General features: G+C 41.7%; 1 protein-coding gene across 1 annotated transcript in view; it reads right to left on the reverse strand.

Annotated features, from left to right (window-relative positions):
- Positions 1-13,470, reverse strand: part of CTU2 (cytosolic thiouridylase subunit 2) — a 34,308-nt gene extending 20,838 nt beyond the window's left edge. Inside the window, exons 1-6 of the mRNA XM_063437633.1 lie at positions 13,359-13,470; positions 12,205-12,279; positions 7,978-8,056; positions 5,825-5,884; positions 5,603-5,663; positions 5,398-5,507 (exon numbers count right to left, since the gene is read on the reverse strand). Of these exons, the coding sequence (XP_063293703.1) occupies positions 5,398-5,507; positions 5,603-5,663; positions 5,825-5,884; positions 7,978-8,056; positions 12,205-12,279; positions 13,359-13,411 (438 nt within the window). The 5' untranslated portion in view covers positions 13,412-13,470. The remainder of the gene's footprint in view (positions 1-5,397; positions 5,508-5,602; positions 5,664-5,824; positions 5,885-7,977; positions 8,057-12,204; positions 12,280-13,358) is intronic.
- Between the last annotated feature and the right edge of the window lie 4,515 nt (positions 13,471-17,985).

Here is a 17,985-nt window from a genome sequence, read left to right on the forward strand (position 1 = left end):
ATATGAATAACACTGTGTCGGCCCCAACAGGGTACCGTAGTGTGTAATATATATATATGTACTCCAAGTATAGAGTAAAAACCCCAGCAGGGTGTGTGGTGGTGATGGTACTGTGGACTCCAGCAGAGTCTGATTATAAGGTGTGATTAAGATCCCAGCAGGATCTAAGCTGCCTAGTCAGGCAAAGGGTAATCGTACCAAAACAGTAATAGCAAAATACAGTAATAATATTGAGAATATAAATGACACCACACTATTGGGCTTTAGTATTTCTGGGCCTCACCCAGGATCACAGAGGTGGCCACAAGGCGACCTCCACAAGCAGCACAAAATAGGGCAGCACCCTTGTGGCGAAACCAACCTCGCCACTGGGCCCTGGAGAAGCCTGTTTGCTAGCCTCCTACCTACTGACTATGGCCCCTGGGTTATTTGGGGCATATTGTACTTTATATGGCGGCTACTGGCCCTTTAAGCACAGCGAATGGTATTTTATTGTACTGCTGCTGGCCCTTTAAGAACTGTCTGGGGACATATTGAGACTTTGGGTAACAATACCCTTTAAGACTATGGCCCCTGAAAACGTATGGACTTTTATTTGGTGTGTATGGCCCTTTAAGAACCGGCTGGGGACATCTTGTAACTTTGGTGAACAATGTCCCTTTAAGACTATGTCCCCAGACCTGTAAAATAACTGGTTCCTGGCTTTCCCCCACTTGGTTCAGTAAATAGGGCTTACTGAACCAAGTACCACACAGGCGGACCACCCAGAAGTTAAAGTGTGCAGGCAATTTACCTCCCAGGCTGTGAGGTTACTGCAGGTTAATTGCCGAGCGCTGGGTGGCCGCCATTCGGCAGCCGAACACGTGGCGGCGGCCATTTTGGTCATTCGAATGCGGTCAGCGGTGTATGTTAAAGATTCTGTGGAACTAAAATCGGCTACACATTCTGCCGAACACCGCTGACCCTTACCTTCTCCCATACGGAACTTGCAGCTCCAGAGACTAAGTCCCGTTCGAAATGGGACTTAGTCATTTTTTCGCATGAAATTGACCGACCGCACAGCCCAAATCTATGGAACTGTTTTGGGCAGGAAATTGTGCTTGCGGTCGGTCATAAAGGACTTCCAGCTAACTTTTGATCCACTGGAGGGATTTGGCTGATTTTTGGAAGTGTTTATGTTTGATGTATGCTGAGTCTGAATATGCAACTGAAATTGGATGTATGGTTTTAAAGTTACAGTGTGTATGTGAAAACTGTATTTTTATTGTATGTAATAATTGGTTTAACTGTTTATCTGAGGGGAGGGAATGTGTGGGTTGCACCAGATGTGTGATTGGTGATTTTATGCCTCCCCCTGGGTGTGGCCTGTAAGTGTACAAGTGTAATAAAAGCCAGGCTGGATGAGCCAGTCCAGAGTTCCTGTTTTACCCTCAAAGTGATGTGTCGTCTCATTATTGGGGGAAGGATTTAATGTATGCTGTTCCAGTTGACTGCTAGGAGTACAAGCCTATTCATATGGTTCCTATTCAATGGTCTACAGCATTCATACGCTTGGGAGAATTTAAAGGTTTCTCGGATTCGGTGATTGTGGTGTCTGCCAGAGTGCTTGGAGTCCTCAGGAAGCGCTAGGAGCATCCATTAACGGAGGTACTCAGTCGGGGTGCCAGGTGATCCGTTACAACCCTTAACAGGCACAGGGTTATGATCCCTTAAGTGCCTAGATACAGCAATTTATTTTTAGCAAAAAAGACTGACCTCTAGAGGTTAACCGGACTGTCTCTGGTCGCAGACTCGCCGAACTGAGTGGATACTCAAAATGGCGGCCGTAATCTCGCGAGGCGCGAGATTGCAAATGGCCGCCGCGAGAATGCCGGTGGGGGTGGGAGCCGCGCAATGACAGAGCCGACTAAGCGGCTGAAAGACTGGGATAGGGGATAAGGTGACCGACGGAGGAGGAAAAAGCGTCGTGCGGTCGAGTCCTCCCGCGGGCGGGAAGGAGGCTATGCGGCAGAGTCCTCCCGCGGGCGGGAAGGAGGCTATGCGGCCGGTTCTTCCCGCGGGCGGGAAGAAAAGGGGGCTGGGCGGGAGCCGAGCAGAGAATGAGATTACCTCATGAAGAAGTAAAATAAAGGCAAACGAGCAGGGTGGTTGCCAAGGGGAAGTCCCCCCAAACTACAAAATATAGAAATACAAATAATAGTCTTACAGGGTAAAATAACACCATGAACAGTGGGGAAAAGAATAAAAAATAAACTCTTAGTAACAATTTTTTACCAGAATAAGCAAATAAATGTATGAACGTTTTTCAAACAGTAGAGGTGACTACAAGCTTAAAATAATAATCCCCAACAAATAATAGTAATATGCATTAAAATCAATGAATTCAATATATATATATATAGACATATAAAAGGGGAGCTAAAAGCTCTGACCTGTCTGCGATGGAGCAGTAAAGAAAGAGGGGGAGGAGCCTAATTGTTGGGAACTTCCTACTCCCTATTGCATTTTTCATTGGTTAAATGTTTCACTTTCTTTACTGCTGTGGAGTTTAGTAAAGAGAGAAATGCAAAATAGGAAGCCTCCTGTCATGTGATAAAATTACAGTTATACCTCCAGATGCCTTACCAGCTACTACATGGAGATAAGAAAACTGGGTCAGTGTCATTCCATTTAGTGCTGTGTTCAAGGACTAGTTACACCAACTGATGTCTCTGTTTATTATTTGACCTGTCTTTGCCTTCTCAAGACTGTTGTTTCTCTATTACAATAGAACCGAAGTTCATCCAGCTAAGAAAAGAGTCCTAAAGCTCTCCCATGTAACTTTTACCAGCATACCTTATCAAAGTCAATTGGAATGGCTCAAACATGGAGCACAGGTCAAGTTAATGGCTTTCTGTTTGAAAATATCCGCACAATGCTAACCATTCCTTTTTTTTTGTTTTATGCATTAATGCTAGAATTTCCTCATTGTAAATACTGCTTAGAATACACACATTACATGGATTTAAATATCGTTAATGGGATCCAAAGTGACTATACCACCCCACCACCTGCGTGTTCAGGACAACGGCACCTTTAAAAGATCTAAATGCATAAGATGCAGCTTTCATTCACAATATCCTGCTATTTATTTATCAATATAGAATGTAAGCTTGATTGAGCAGGGTCCTCTGCAACCTATTGTTCCCGTAAGTTTATTTGTAATTGTCCTATTTATATAGAGGGAGGGGGGGGGAGGAGGGGGAGGGAGGGGGGGAAATCTTTCTTCACTCCAAAGAGGCAATTATTTCATGGGATCAACACTTTAAACAGTAACTTTAGCATCCATTCTCAATTCGCTACACTCTGATAGGTGTAACTGGCACAGAGAAAAGTCAATATCAGAGACACACATGCCCAGATACAATAGTGATAGTTGCCTTTGGTCTACAGTAGGGATAGCCTGAAGGTAGAACCCAGCAAAAAAATAAAAAATACAATAAAAAAATAAAGCATTGTGAGAGGTGTAGTTGAATAGCAGTTGTAAGTGTACTGTTTGGACACCCCAGCACTACAGTAAGCACAATCACACCAAATTGACATTTATTTTCTGCATTTGGAGTCTGTGAAAAGTTTGCCCCCTAGTGACAACATTTTAAAATTCTGCCTGTTTTTTTCACAATTGATTGCAATTTCATCCAATGCACTATTTTAGCATGCATTTGATATTAAGTGTGTTTTAATACAAATGTCAACAGCGTGATGTAGGGGACCCTATTCCTAACATATTCCCATGGAAGCAGAGCTTACGTTGTAGCAAGGGTTTATGGATTGGATACTATAGAAATCCCTCAATAGTGACCTTCAATCTGTGTAACCACATTATACATGGATCCTTCAGTCTATCTACTCTGTTAATATATAAAAATAAAGAACCCAATTAATTCAAGAAAGTGAATTGTCTGGAATTTAAATGGATTTCCAACATTAAATTGTTTTTGAATTACCGGTACCCAAAATTAACCGCAAGAGTCTTGGTGTAATGACGCAAAAACAAACTGTCATCCCAAAGAGGAATCGATTTTACACTAATTTAGAATGGTCAGATCAGTATAAATCATTTAAGCAAATAAGACATGTTGGTCTTTCCCACCTAATAGCGGTATAAATCGTATACTAAAAGACAAATCATTTGTAAACGTAATGAGAACATTTTATTCTTGGACAAAGGATTTTAGTTTACATCTGTAAATATGCCCATTTATGAACTCTCCAGGTAACCAAAAAGTAAGTGCTTGCCAAGAGACAGATAGAGAGATATTTTATATTATATTTTTCTTGCCATCCAAGATATCTGGTGTCTGGTGTCACAACTACTTAAAGTGGCTCCACCACCTCAAACTTTTATTTCTCCTATTGTTTCCTCCTCTTTTCTTCATTCCTGATCTATTTCTCTTTAAAAACACAAGACAAAGTAGGGACTATTTCATCTTGTGTGTTTGGCTATCTTGACAAAGGGTGAAGCTTAAGGCAAGATTCATCCTTTTTTGTCCGCTTGACAAAAGAAGGGAAGTTTGCCTTAAAGGACCACTCTAGGCACCCAGACCACTTCAGCTTAATGAAGTGGTCTGGGTGCCAGGTCCAGCTAGGGTTAACCCATTTTTTTTATAAACATAGCAGTTTCAGAGAAACTGCTATGTTTATTAATGGGTTAAGCCTTCCCCCAAATCCTCTATTGGCTGTCTCATTGTCAGCCGCTAGAGGCGCTTGCGTGATTCTCACTGTGAAAATCACAGTGAGAGCACGCAAGCGTCCATAGGAAAGCATTGATAATGCTTTCCTATGCGACCGGCTGAATGCGCGCGCAGCTCTTGCCGCGCGTGCGCATTCAGCCGACGGGGTGGAACGGAGGAGGATCGGAAGCAGAGATCTCCCCGCCCAGCGCTGGAAAAAGGTAAGTTTTACCCCTTTTCCCCTTTCCAGAGCCGGGCGGGAGGGGGACCCGGAAGGTGGGGGCACCCACAGGGCACTATAGTGCCAGGAAAACGAGTATGTTTTCCTGGCACTAGAGTGGTCCTTTAATGTACAACCTATTGTCACAATAGTCAGGCGTAGGAAAAATACACAACATAAAGTAGGAGTAAACCGACGCTGTACAGAGCTAGTCAGCTCCTTCCCAGCAAACTGTGCAGACACAGATGCAGTACGATACGGACAGGTTTACAGGTTAAGCACAGATTAAATACAGATTTACATTTATTCTTTGTGCAGACTTGTCACTTGAATAACAACAACAAATATGATGGGAGAGACACCAACACAACATAAACACATATGGCAATGTTCTTTTAGCATTACTGCCTCTTTACAATAGAGATCTCTGAAAATAATAACACATTGATAATAAACAGTCCTTACCTCTTCCAGCCTCACTATGTGAAATGGAAATCCGGTGTCTTCAAGAACATGCCGCACGTTGGAGACGGTTTCCTCTCGTTCCACCCAGCTCTGACCAGACACTGCTCCTTCTGCATTTACCAGAGAACACCAAAGTGGTTACTGCCCAATCATTAGTGAGAAGCCCCACATGCAATGCTCGTTAAGGGTGGAAAGGTAAAATTACCATCAATGAAGACGATCCCAGGGACAAAACGTAATTTTTTAGGAGCATCTCGACCCAAGCCCTGCAACAGAAAGTTACATAATGTCCATTATAGTGTTCGAAAAAAAATAAAAATAAATCACAGATCCTAACAGAGGCTAATTGAGAGCTTTTCAGGGACAATAGTCATCAAATCAGTAACCAGTGATCTAGAATTTAGGAATGAAGAACTTGGCACTATACCTCTTGCACCTGTTGGATCACTGCACTTGAAGACGGACCTCCTGAATATGCCAAGAGAACCTGAGAGATACAGAGCGGAAGACCAATGGTTTATAAAAAAACAAAAAAAAACAGAGTTTAACATTTACTCACGGAAATTCTAGCCTTCCAGTGGGTCTGATAGAAAGTGTCCAGGAATTCATTTTTTCTTCATTGGGACTCTATCAGTTCTAACAGTGAGGATTTATTAGAGAAACCCATCAAGGTATACTCTATGATTGTTATGGATATAATCATGGTATTAGCTGATGAGATGTATGTATTCATTTTATGTAAATGTTTAATAGAAGCAATTGTGTGTGGGGGGGCTATTTACAACTATTCACACATGATTTTGGGAGCCTGGAACTCTTTTCCAGGATGTCTAATGTCAATTCTGTGCATATTTTACGTCTGTCATCAGTGCACTCTGCACGCTGGCGACAGACATTCTCTACTTTTCCCTTGCAGGTAGAACCTATGAAGAAAATCTTGAGACTCCACTCCCTCCTTCACTGCATCCCTCCATCTTCCCTATCCGCACCCCAATTTATTTTTTTCCAACCCTTCCTCCCCACTCCATCTCCCTTCACTGGCTCAGAGTGTGTGCATGTGCTTGGAGCCAGTTAAATGGTTCAATCAAAGGCTACTCTACAAGAAGTCTTTGACTGAACCTCTGCCTGAATTCTGTGACGTCCCATGGAGCTCTCAGAACTCTGCCTGGTGATGGCTTAAGGAAAGTGACGACTTAAAAACCTTTTTAATCTTAAATGTTTGAATGTTTAGCCTCTCAAGTATAGCCTTAACCATAACTCACATTAGCTACTGAAGACGCTCTGGTTATAGAGAGGGGAATGAGAAATGGGCAAGCTTTCTTTGATACCTGAGCTTTCCCATTATAGTTCATTCACCTTCTAGAGCCAAAAAGGTGCAGCATTTATGATACACGAGATCGACCTTCCTTTTTTATTTCTCTCTTTTCTTTTAAGCATGCCTTTCACTAAGAACGGCCTCAGCGTAAGCGGAGAACTAACTGTAACTACACTCTAACAAATATAATCCAAGCTCTGCATTATCCCTGGTTTAATGCGTAGAATAGGTCAGGGGTTATACTGGAATGTATTTTGACATGCTAGCTTACTTTACGTCCATGCTAAAACAAGCAATATAACGAGGTTAAAACGTTTAGCATTTCTGTTCTGTTTTCTTTAATTACAACCTATTTTTATCCAAGCCTCTCTTGAAAATTAACGGTATAAGTACACAATAAGTTAGACTACACTTGTGACACTCTAGGTTACCCAAATATAGTTGTCTAGATATACCAGCGAAGTTACCTTTCAACCAAGTAACAGAATTACCTGTCGGTACCTACAAGGTACGCTGAAACAGACAAGTTATTTAGCAATCTGTTTATTGTAGTTCATTCATTACTGCCTAACTTATCACTATGCTCTTTAAAAAAAAAAAAAAAAAAAAAAAAATGTTGTGCCATTTCTCTCTGCCACTGTTTCACTCATATATGTTTCAATATAAATGCACGCTGTTGTGGCGTATGTAAATCGTATGTACTCACCTGCACACCAAAAATAAAGAATTAAAAAAAAAAAAAAAAAAAACCTTTTTAATAGTCTTTTTTTGGGGGTGGGAGGGACTAAAGAATAATGACCAATAGGGCATTTTCAAAGAAAACAAAAAGGGTTGGTGTAACCGTTTCGTTCACAAAATTCGGAGTTTTGTAAATAACCCTGAAAGAGTATAAAGTTTCCTTATACACTGTGTGTTCCTTTGAAAACACCATTTTCTCTCAAATAACATAGAACGTGCTACTTGCTGCAACTGTGTAACAAAGTTTTAACTTTGTGCCTGTTTTATGCTCCGTTTATTGCAGATTCATTCATGTCACAATATTAGCATGCATTTGATATTAAGTGTGTTTTATTTTTTATATTTTTGTATAAGTTCTAATCTAGCAGAAGAACCACTCAGCACCACTTGGTCACTACTCATCATTTCCCAGGGCCAATTATGGTGGATCTGGCACTGCTACTTATTTATTATTTTTAAGGCTGTGCTGTATTCACCACAACCTCTAAAGTAACCCCATGCCCTCTGCCTCTCATCCAGCTCTGTACCTTCTCTCCTGGATATACTACTCTGTTCTTGCCCAGCGTAGCCCGGAACTTGTGCACAAAGTATTCCTTGAAGCAGGATCTAAAATGAAATGAGCAGAGGATACATTGTATATGCAAAATATTGGAACACACCAAAAAAATGTATACGTATAGATTTACATTGCATAGTTTTAAAGCGTCATTGTCATGGCTGCATCTAATTATTCTTATTTATTTTTTTTTTTTTGAGTTTTGCTTTGCATAAATTCCACATTTTTTATTTTACTATATATATATATATATATATATATATAAAACACTGAGGTGCTGTGTAATACACTAGAGTTTTCTTTTTTTTTTTTTAATTCTTTATTTTTGTAGTGCTTAGATTGACAGACATGCTTATATCGCCACGACAGCAGATACAAGTCGATGGCATAACAAAGAATAAACAGTTTCATGGCGAACATTGACAGCACAATTTTTTAAAAGGAGACAGGCTAGATATAAATGTCTACAACATTAGTTTCAGTCAGGCTGATAGTTACGAAAAAGGTAGGATAGACATTTCAGTTAACGTCAGGAGCTTATAAGGTTTAACAGCTTTAAAACAAAATTTCACTATAGAGGCAGTCTAAGTTATGCTAATAAAACACGATAACAAAACCCGTTAATAAAACCTGTCACTGATTAGGTTTATAGGCAAACAAGATATGTATAGGCATATAAGAAGGTTTCTGTCTAACCTGCGTGTTGGTTAGGAAGCGTACATATGTAATTTGTGTCAAGCAGGAGCATGTCTTATATGCGCTATACTATAGACCATACTACTCCTGTTCTGCGCTTTCTAATAAAGGTGATGCCTGTGAATTTAGTTCCCTGCTTGCAAAAGAATTATTTGGAGTGTGGCGTGTGATTGCTGCAATGGGTATTAGGGTACAATATAGGTCATTGTGATCAGTGTCGCTTGTGAGGATGGTTATACCGCTAAGCATAACGCTACCGAAGTGCTCGGTGTATGTGTAGACCGTACAAGGCGGGTGTTCTAGTGTAGCATGAGATCTCATAACAATATATAGAACTTAACACGTAAGACATCCTCTTATTTATTTTTTTTTAACTACCCTCCTTCACTACATTTTATTATCCCCTTAGTCATCCCCAAAAGCCTCTAGGTCCTGCATTCCAACTTTTTTTTACCTTTATATTTTCTTGCCTTGATCTACAGTGAGGGAAAAAAGTATTTGATCCCCTGCTGATTTTGAACGTTTGCCCACTGGCAAAGAAATGATCAGTCTATAATTTTAATGGTAGGTGTATTTTAACAGTGAGAGACAGAATAACAACAACAACAACAAAAATCCAGAAAAACACATAACAAAAAAAGTTATAAACTGATTTGCATGTCAATGAGTGAAATAAGTATTTGATCCCTTCGACTTAGTACTTGGTGGCAAAACCCTTGTTGGCAAATCACAAAGGTCAGACGTTTCTTGGTAGTTGGCCACCAGGTTTGCACACATCTCAGGAGAGATTTTGTCCCACTCCTCTTTGCAGATCCTCTCCAAGTCATTAAGGTTTGGTCATACCCTAAGTTCCATCCACAGATTTTCTATGGGATTAAGGTCTGGAGACTGGCTAGGCCACTCCAGGACCTTAATGTGCTTCTTCTTGAGCCAATGTTTTGTTGCCTTCACTGTGTGTTTTGGGTTATTGTCATGCTGGAATACCCATCCACAACCCATTTTCAATGCCCTGACTGAGTGGAGGAGTTTATCACCAAGATTTGACGGTACATGGACCGGTCCATCGTCCCTCTAAAACGGTGCTGTTGTCCTGTCCCCTTAACAGAAAAACACACCCAAAGCATAATGTTTCCACCTCCATGTTTGATGGTGGGGATGATGTTCTTGGGGTCATAGGCAGTGCTCCTCCTCCAAACAAGGCGAGTTGAGTTAATGACAAAGAGCTTGATTTTGGTCTCATCTGACCACAACACTTTCACCCAGTTCTCCTCTGAATCATTCAGATGTTCATTGGCAAACTTCAGACGGGCCTGTACATGTGCTTTCTTGAGCAGGGGGACCTTGTGGGCGCTGCAGGATTTCAGTCCTTCACGGCGTAGTGTGTTACCAATTGTTTTCTTAATGACTATGAGATCATTAACAAGATTCTCCCGTGTAGTTCTGGGCTGATTCCTCACCGTTCTCATGATCAATGAAACTCCACAAGGTGAGATCTTGCATGGAGCACCAGACCAAGGGAGACTGACAGCTATTTTGCGTTTCATTCATTTGCGAATAATCGCACCAACTAGAAGTAGATGTGGGCCCTGCGGGACACATCATCTGCCCACACTAGATAGCACTGTGAAATTCCCATGCATGTCCAATTGCAGACTTGGGCAATTGCTTTTGTCTGAAATTAGGATGGGAAATTCGGCTATTGGTTCATGAATAGAAATTACAAAGAGCGACCAAAGATAGAATTGCAATTCAGTCTTTGTTCGTTTGCTAATTACAAGGAGGGAGCTACTGGCTCACGGCTCCCTTCTTGTAAAATAGAACAATAGAAGCGTCAGGGAGCTGTGCTCCCCGCTACTTCCTAAACCCCCTCCCCATGCTTCCCCCAATATACGGGGGTCAATATGACCCCCATATTAGCATTAGGGAGGTTAAAATCTCCCTTCGGCCTCTACTCGCGGTGCCGTCATGTATACTAAACAGTGAGCCAGTGGCTGCTCACTATTGTTAAATAAATAAATAAACCCTCCCCCATCCAATAAAGTGAAACCTGTTCCCAAACCCCCTAGTAACCTCCCTCCGGTGAATAGGGGTCCCCTTCATGGGATGGCTGGAGGTTTTTTTTGTTTTTGTTTTTTTCTTACACAGCAGAAGGGAGATTTTAAACTCCTGTATATACAAATACTAAGCAATTTTTACTTGGTATTAGTAAAGTTGGCTGAAAGACCAATTTTGATCTTTCCGCTTATTAGGAGATAGCTCCCTAATCCTTGTTGGTATTAGGGGGTTATCTACTAAACTGCTGCAAGATGCAGCGAAGCCACGGATCGGAATTTTACTCTCTGAAAATATTGCCTGAATTTTGTCCTAACACAAATTAACAAACTGTACTCATTCTGTTAGGACAAAATGCGATCATTTCACCGGCGTCCTAGTCTAAATGATAGAACGTTCGGGAATGGGGAATAGAGATCATGCGATAACATAGAGGAAATGTGCCACTCTTTGACCACAGTAAATGAAGCGGATTTAAGCTCCTCGTGTCAGAAAATGTCAGGTATAGTAAATATACATGGGGTAAAGTAGTCCCTACTTTATCTCATGTTTTAAAGAAAGCTAGATCAGAAAGGAAGAAAAAAATAAAACAGATTCTGAGAGAGGAAGTCGAGAGGAAACTATAGGAGAAAGGTAACTTCAGCATGACAGTGGCGCTTTAATCTATGGTAAGGTACTTTTACTTTATTTGTATTTTTTATTATTTTAATAACGATAAGACTAAAACTCATCCAACATACTGACCACTGTAATGCATACTGGAAAACTGTGCATTATTACAGGAAATAACTGCACAGATGCAATCACCATCCTTGCACTATAGGAAAAACCAAAGTAAAGAAAATGTTACTTGCGCTTTCTCCTTAATCCCTATGTATATTTAGACAAATGGAGGTCATTTAGTTGCTCCAATGGCCATTGGAGGTAAGGCCCGCCTGCCAACGTCAAGGCAGACCCCCCTAAGCGGGTCCTAACACTGACCCTTCAGCCTGCTTCCTTGAGCTTCTGGCAAAAATATCTCTAATGAGACAGAAAGGGGTATTTTTTTATATACACCCCTATACTATACTGAAAACATAACCTCCCCATTAGTGTGTGCCTTCATGCCATCCCACAGCCCCAGGTCATAATCTCTTGCTTCATGGCCATCACATGAAATGTTCTGCCATTCAGTATGTAGAATTCAAATGCTGCAGGATTCACAACTGATTTCCTTCCTGCTGCATTTGAAATCTAGTACAAGGCAACGCATTTGGTATACTGCCCATCAATGTGCAAGTTATATTTGGTTATTATGTATTTAGTTCAGAACCTTTGTTATGATACCATATCTTCTGCTAAACTACGATAGTATCAGCAAAAAAATGCAGAAGCCACAAGTTACCCAAAAACTGCAAAACTACACACTTTTATCCATGCAGGACGCCACAAATAACAGTAAAGATCTTACTTGCAAAAGGCATCTCCTACTCGAATGATCAGAACAGCAGAACCTTCCTTGCACTTCATGCATTTTTGACCCAGCCTGAACAACAGAAGCACAGCAATGACAATAGGCAATATCAGTGGCTTATTTTACGTTTTTTTAATAGGAAGAGAACAAGTAACCTACATCAATCTATAATTTTCGCTTACACATGTGTGTATGTATACTTAATAAAAAAACAGCACTCCAGGGACTTTGTAGCCAAATACTGCAACTTGTTTATTGTCAATGTTTCTGTTAGACAATGGTAACCTTTCTTTGTACTGAAGAAGGTTGGCATTGTCTAACTGAAACGTTGAGAATAAACAAGTTGCAGTATTTGGCTACAAAGTACCTGTAGTCGTCTTAATGCTTAACGTTGCACCAGGCAGAAAAACAGTGAAGTCCTCGAGTGCAAGATTTGAGTGGTTTTATATATATATCACACATTTTAAAACGATAATACATTTCGATAAGGGTTTTCATGATTTAAAATATCTAAAACACTTATAACAATGTTTAGAATGGGTTAGAAAGACCTGTGGTAAAGAATGGAATGTAAGTAAACGATAAGGACAACAATAAGCAAACTGTGCATTGTGGTGAAGTGATGGTGAAACAATTTTAATCTATTTAAACACACAATGGGAATCCCTGGCTAGTGGTGCAAGCGCTGCTTTACACCCTCAGAAGACCGAAGTGTCTTTAACCCCTTAAGGACACATGACATGTCTGACATGCCACTAGAGGCTGGATTAACCCTAAAGTTTCTCTGAAACTGCTATGTTTACAGCAGAAAGGGTTAATCCTAGGTGGACCTAGCACCCAGACCACTTCAATAAGCTGAAGTGGTCTGGGTGCCTATAGTGGTCCTTTAAGGGTTGTGGTTGATCAGTTTGCTATAGTTGTAGTGTGTGGACAGAGTGGAGGGTAACATTGAGTGCCAGGATGTTGTTTGTCAGCTGCCGTCTATATTTTGGGTCCTTCTGCTAGGACCAAGTTCATCTGCCAAGCCCTAAACTAGAATAATAGGACCTGCGTTTAAACTCTTAATAATACTGAGAGAAATACAAAGGGCTGCTTTAGGTGCACTGAGACATGGGCAGTTTATTTCTCTCAGAATCCTTGTCTCTCCTCACCTCTTCTCCCTTTCCCGCAGATCCCCGCTGTAATCGTCTTCTACTTCACACATGGCTGCAAATCACCCACAATCAACGTGCCTGACAGCCCCAGACAGCTGCTTCCGGCGCACACTAACTACGTCATGTACACAGACCAGGCACACACTTGTGACGTCAAATGATGACGTGAATTCTAGGTTACTATTGCTGTATTCACAATAACTGAAATGTGTGAAAACGAATGTCCTAAGCAATGGCTTCCAAATCAGTAAGAAGGCATTTCACAATGAAAATACATTAGCAGTCCAGTGCTAATTACAGGGTGTACTTCTGCTATCTGCCCTGCACTAGAATAGAATACCCCACATTATCTGCCCTGCACTAGAATAGAATACCCCACATTATCTGCCCTGGACTAGAATAGAATACCCCACATTATCTGCCCTGCACTAGAATAGAATACCCCACATTATCTCCCCTGTGCTAGAATACCCCACACTATTCTACCATCTGCCCTGCACTAGTATAGAATACCCCACACTATCTGCCCTGTGCTAAAATAGAATACCCCACACTATCTGCCCTGCACTAGAATAGAATACCCCAACCATCTGCCCTGCACTAGTATAGAATACCCCTACCATCTGCCCTGCACCAGTATAGAATACCCCACACTATCTGCCCTGCACTAGAATAGAATACTCCTACCATCTGCCCTGCACCAGTATAGAATACCCCACACTATCTGCCCTGCACTAGTATAGAATACCCCACACTATCTGCCCTGCACTAGAATAGAATACCCCACACTATCTGCCCTGTGCTAAAATACCCCTACCATTTGCCCTGCACCAGTATAGAATACCCCTACCATCTGCCCTGCACTAGAATAGAATACCCCACACTATCTGCCCTGTGCTAGAATACCCCTACCATCTGCCCTGCACCAGTATAGAATTCCCCTACCATCTGCCCTGTGCTAAAATACCCCTACCATCTGCCCTGCACTAGTATAGAATACCCCACACTATCTGCCCTGCCCTGCCCTGCACTAGTATAGAATACCCCTACCATCTGCCCTGCACTAAAATAGAATACCCCACACTATCTGCTCTGCACTAGAATAGAATACCCCACACTATCTGCCCTGTGCTAAAATACCCCTACCATTTGCCCTGCACCAGTATAAAATACTCCTACCATCTGCCCTGTGCTAAAATACCCCTACCATCTGCCCTGCACTAGAATAGAATACCCCACACTATCTGCCCTGTGCTAAAATACCCCTACCATCTGCCCTGCACCAGTATAGAATACCCCTACCATCTGCCCTGTGCTAGAATACCCCTACCATCTGCCCTGCACTAGTATAGAATACCCCACACTATCTGCCCTGCCCTGCACTAGTATAGAATACCCCTACCATCTGCCCTGCACTAAAATAGAATAACCCACACTATCTGCCCTGCACTAGAATAGAATACCCCACACTATCTGCCCTGTGCTAAAATACCCCTACCATTTGCCCTGCACCAGTATAGAATACCCCACACTATCTGCCCTGCACTAGTATAGAATACCCCACACTATCTGCCCTGCACTAGAATAGAATACCCCTACCATCTGCCCTGCACTAGTATAGAATATCCCACACTGCCTGCCCTGCCCTGCACTAGTATAGAATACCCCCACACTATCTGCCCTGCACTAGTATAGAATACCCCCACACTATCTGCCCTGCGCTAGAATAGAATACCCCACACTATCTGCTCTGCACTAGTAAATAATACCCCACACTGCCTGCCCTGCACTAGTATAGAATACCCCACACTATCTGCCCTGCACTAGAATAGAATATCCCACACTATCTGCTCTGCACTAGTAAATAATACCCGTACCATCTGCCCTGCACTAGAATACCCCACACTGCCTGCCCTGCACTAGTATAGAATACCCCCACACTATCTGCCCTGCACTAGAATAGAATACCCCACACTATCTGCCCTGCACTAGAATAGAATACCCCTACCATCTGCCCTGCACTAGAATAGAATACCCCACACCGTCTGCCCTGCACTAGAATAGAATACCCCACACTATCTGCCCTGCACTAGTATAGAATACCCAAAACCATCTGCCCTGCACTAGTATAGAATACCCAAAACCATCTGCCCTGCACTAGTATAGAATACCCCACACTATCTGCCCTGCCCTGCACTAGTATAGAATACCCCACACTATCTGCCCTACACTAGTATAGAATACCCCTACCATCTGCTCTGCACTAGTATAGAATACCCCACACTATCTGCCCTGCACTAGTATAGAATACCCCACACCATCTGCCCTGCAATAGTATAGAATACCCCACACTGCCTGCCCTGCACTAGTATAGAATACCCCATAATATACATATCCCTATTATCTGCCTGCACTAGCATAAAATACAATTACCATTCAGTTCCAGCTCAATGGTAGCACAGTATATACCTATTCTATCTGCCGAGCAATAAAATACTCCTTCACTGCTTCATGGCAGAGTACCATAGCCACTTCATCTATTGTAGGAGAAAATACTGCCTCCCGACAGCACTGTACCATTAGCATCTATTCTACCTACTCTTGTCACATTGGCAGCACAGAATCCCTGCCAACTTCCTCCCTAGAATAAATATACAGGGTTATTCAGCAAAGTTAGAATTCAACGTGAAATTCAAATTTAAGGTGAAACTAGCCGAGCTGGAAGCATTTTCTCACTCACATATGCTTCTGTTCGGCTTCTCTGGCCTTAAAATTCATTTTGAATTCTCACTTTAATGAAAAACCCTTAGAGTCCTCATACTCTTTTCTTTACTGTTAAATTAATGCTACCGCTTTTCCTGTTCTAGGAGAAACTCCCACCCTGCCAGCACCGTACTAGAGCTCTTGTCTAAATCTAGAATTAATACACTCATGCTCTCTTTCCCGATTTGAAGGATTATACGCTACCACTTCTTCTGCTCTAGAATACATTTAAAAAAAAAAAATCCTGATCTCATCCTATCAGCATGGTACCACAATCAATCATCATTGTCTAGAACAGCGGTTCCTAAACTGTGTGCTGCGGCACCCCAGACATGCACACAGGGGTGCCGCAGAATGTTTCCCCGATGCTATGATTATAGCACCAGGGAAACATTACTGCTGAACAGGGACCTGGTCGAGTGCCACGGTCCTTTAAGACTGTGACCGGGCCCCTGTTATGTCGGCCGGCTCACCACCTCTACATCAACGTTTCGACCCTTGAGAAAGACCCTGAAGGGTTGAAACGTTGATGTAGAAGTGGTGATTTTTTTAAAATACATTTTAAAATCCAAAAGAGTTCTCCTGTTCTCATTTTTGTTTATACTTGTATGCATCTGTGTATGTATGTATGTGCATACATCCAAGCAGTCAAACACCAGCACAACATACAAGCACACTCCTGCATCTAACACAAATATTACACACAAACACACCCCTGCATTACATACAAAATATAATATTCTATAATAATAATATACAAACAAATACTTCACACAAATGTACATCCACATTTAAAAGTGAACATTACATTCAGACACACCCCTGCAATCAAACACAAACATCACATTAAAACACAATAAATGTATACAAGCACCCCTTCAAACACCAACACTGTACATTACACTATAGCGTATAACGCCAGCAAATGTGGCAATGCTGTACAGATATACAACCTAGACATTTTGACTTGGGGTGCCTTGGAAAAATGCTAAAATATTAAATTTGGGAACAACTGGTCTAGAATAAGATAATACTACTGTAGTCCTCAGGGGTATCATCGTATCATTACCACCTGTTCTGCTTTTAAACATAGTACACAGCTTACCTTATGATAGGACCCCGCACAGGTCTCAAACAATAATCTCTAATTGAGTCAAACATACCCATATTTTCTAACCTACATTACAATAACATTTATATGTAATACTAGCGCTATTACCAACCTCTAAAGGAACATTTCAGGAACCATAACAACTTCATCGGACACGTCAATAAGGAAATCTCACACTTGGCGCTGCTGACGCACTCAGCCTATCACTAGCTTCCCATTCGTAAAACTTTGTGAGAAGGTATGGACAATTTTGTGAATAGAAAGCTTGTGACACTATCACCTGATCAGTGGTGCACCTTCCAAGGCTTCCTGATTGGCAGTGGTGCTGCCCCTTCCAAGGCTTGAAGCCTTGGACGTCGCTGGAAGCTAGCAGGCAGAGTGGATGGGTGCCATCTTCATAACTTTGGGTAAAACAGTTTGTAAAGGGTTTAATCATTTAAATTAAAATTGCGCCCAGGACCTCCTGGCACAATAACAACTTCATTGAGAGGTTGCTGTGGTGCCTGGAGTGTTCCTTTAAGTATCATTGTACAGGCAGACCAGAAAACATGTTCTTCAGTGGAAATAATATTCCTGTGAAAGTGTAAGTCAGTATTTCATTTAAAAACAGCGGCAACACTACTTGAATAATACAACACAAACTGTTCTTACTGGAAGCAGAACATTACTACAATAAAGAACATTAACTGCCCCACAGACCAACAGACCATTACCCCCAACATCATCTCAGGAAAAGGGAATTCCCATCAT

The sequence above is a fragment of the Pelobates fuscus genome, chromosome 12 (assembly GCF_036172605.1).
Source record: "Pelobates fuscus isolate aPelFus1 chromosome 12, aPelFus1.pri, whole genome shotgun sequence".
NCBI lineage: Eukaryota > Metazoa > Chordata > Amphibia > Anura > Pelobatidae > Pelobates > Pelobates fuscus.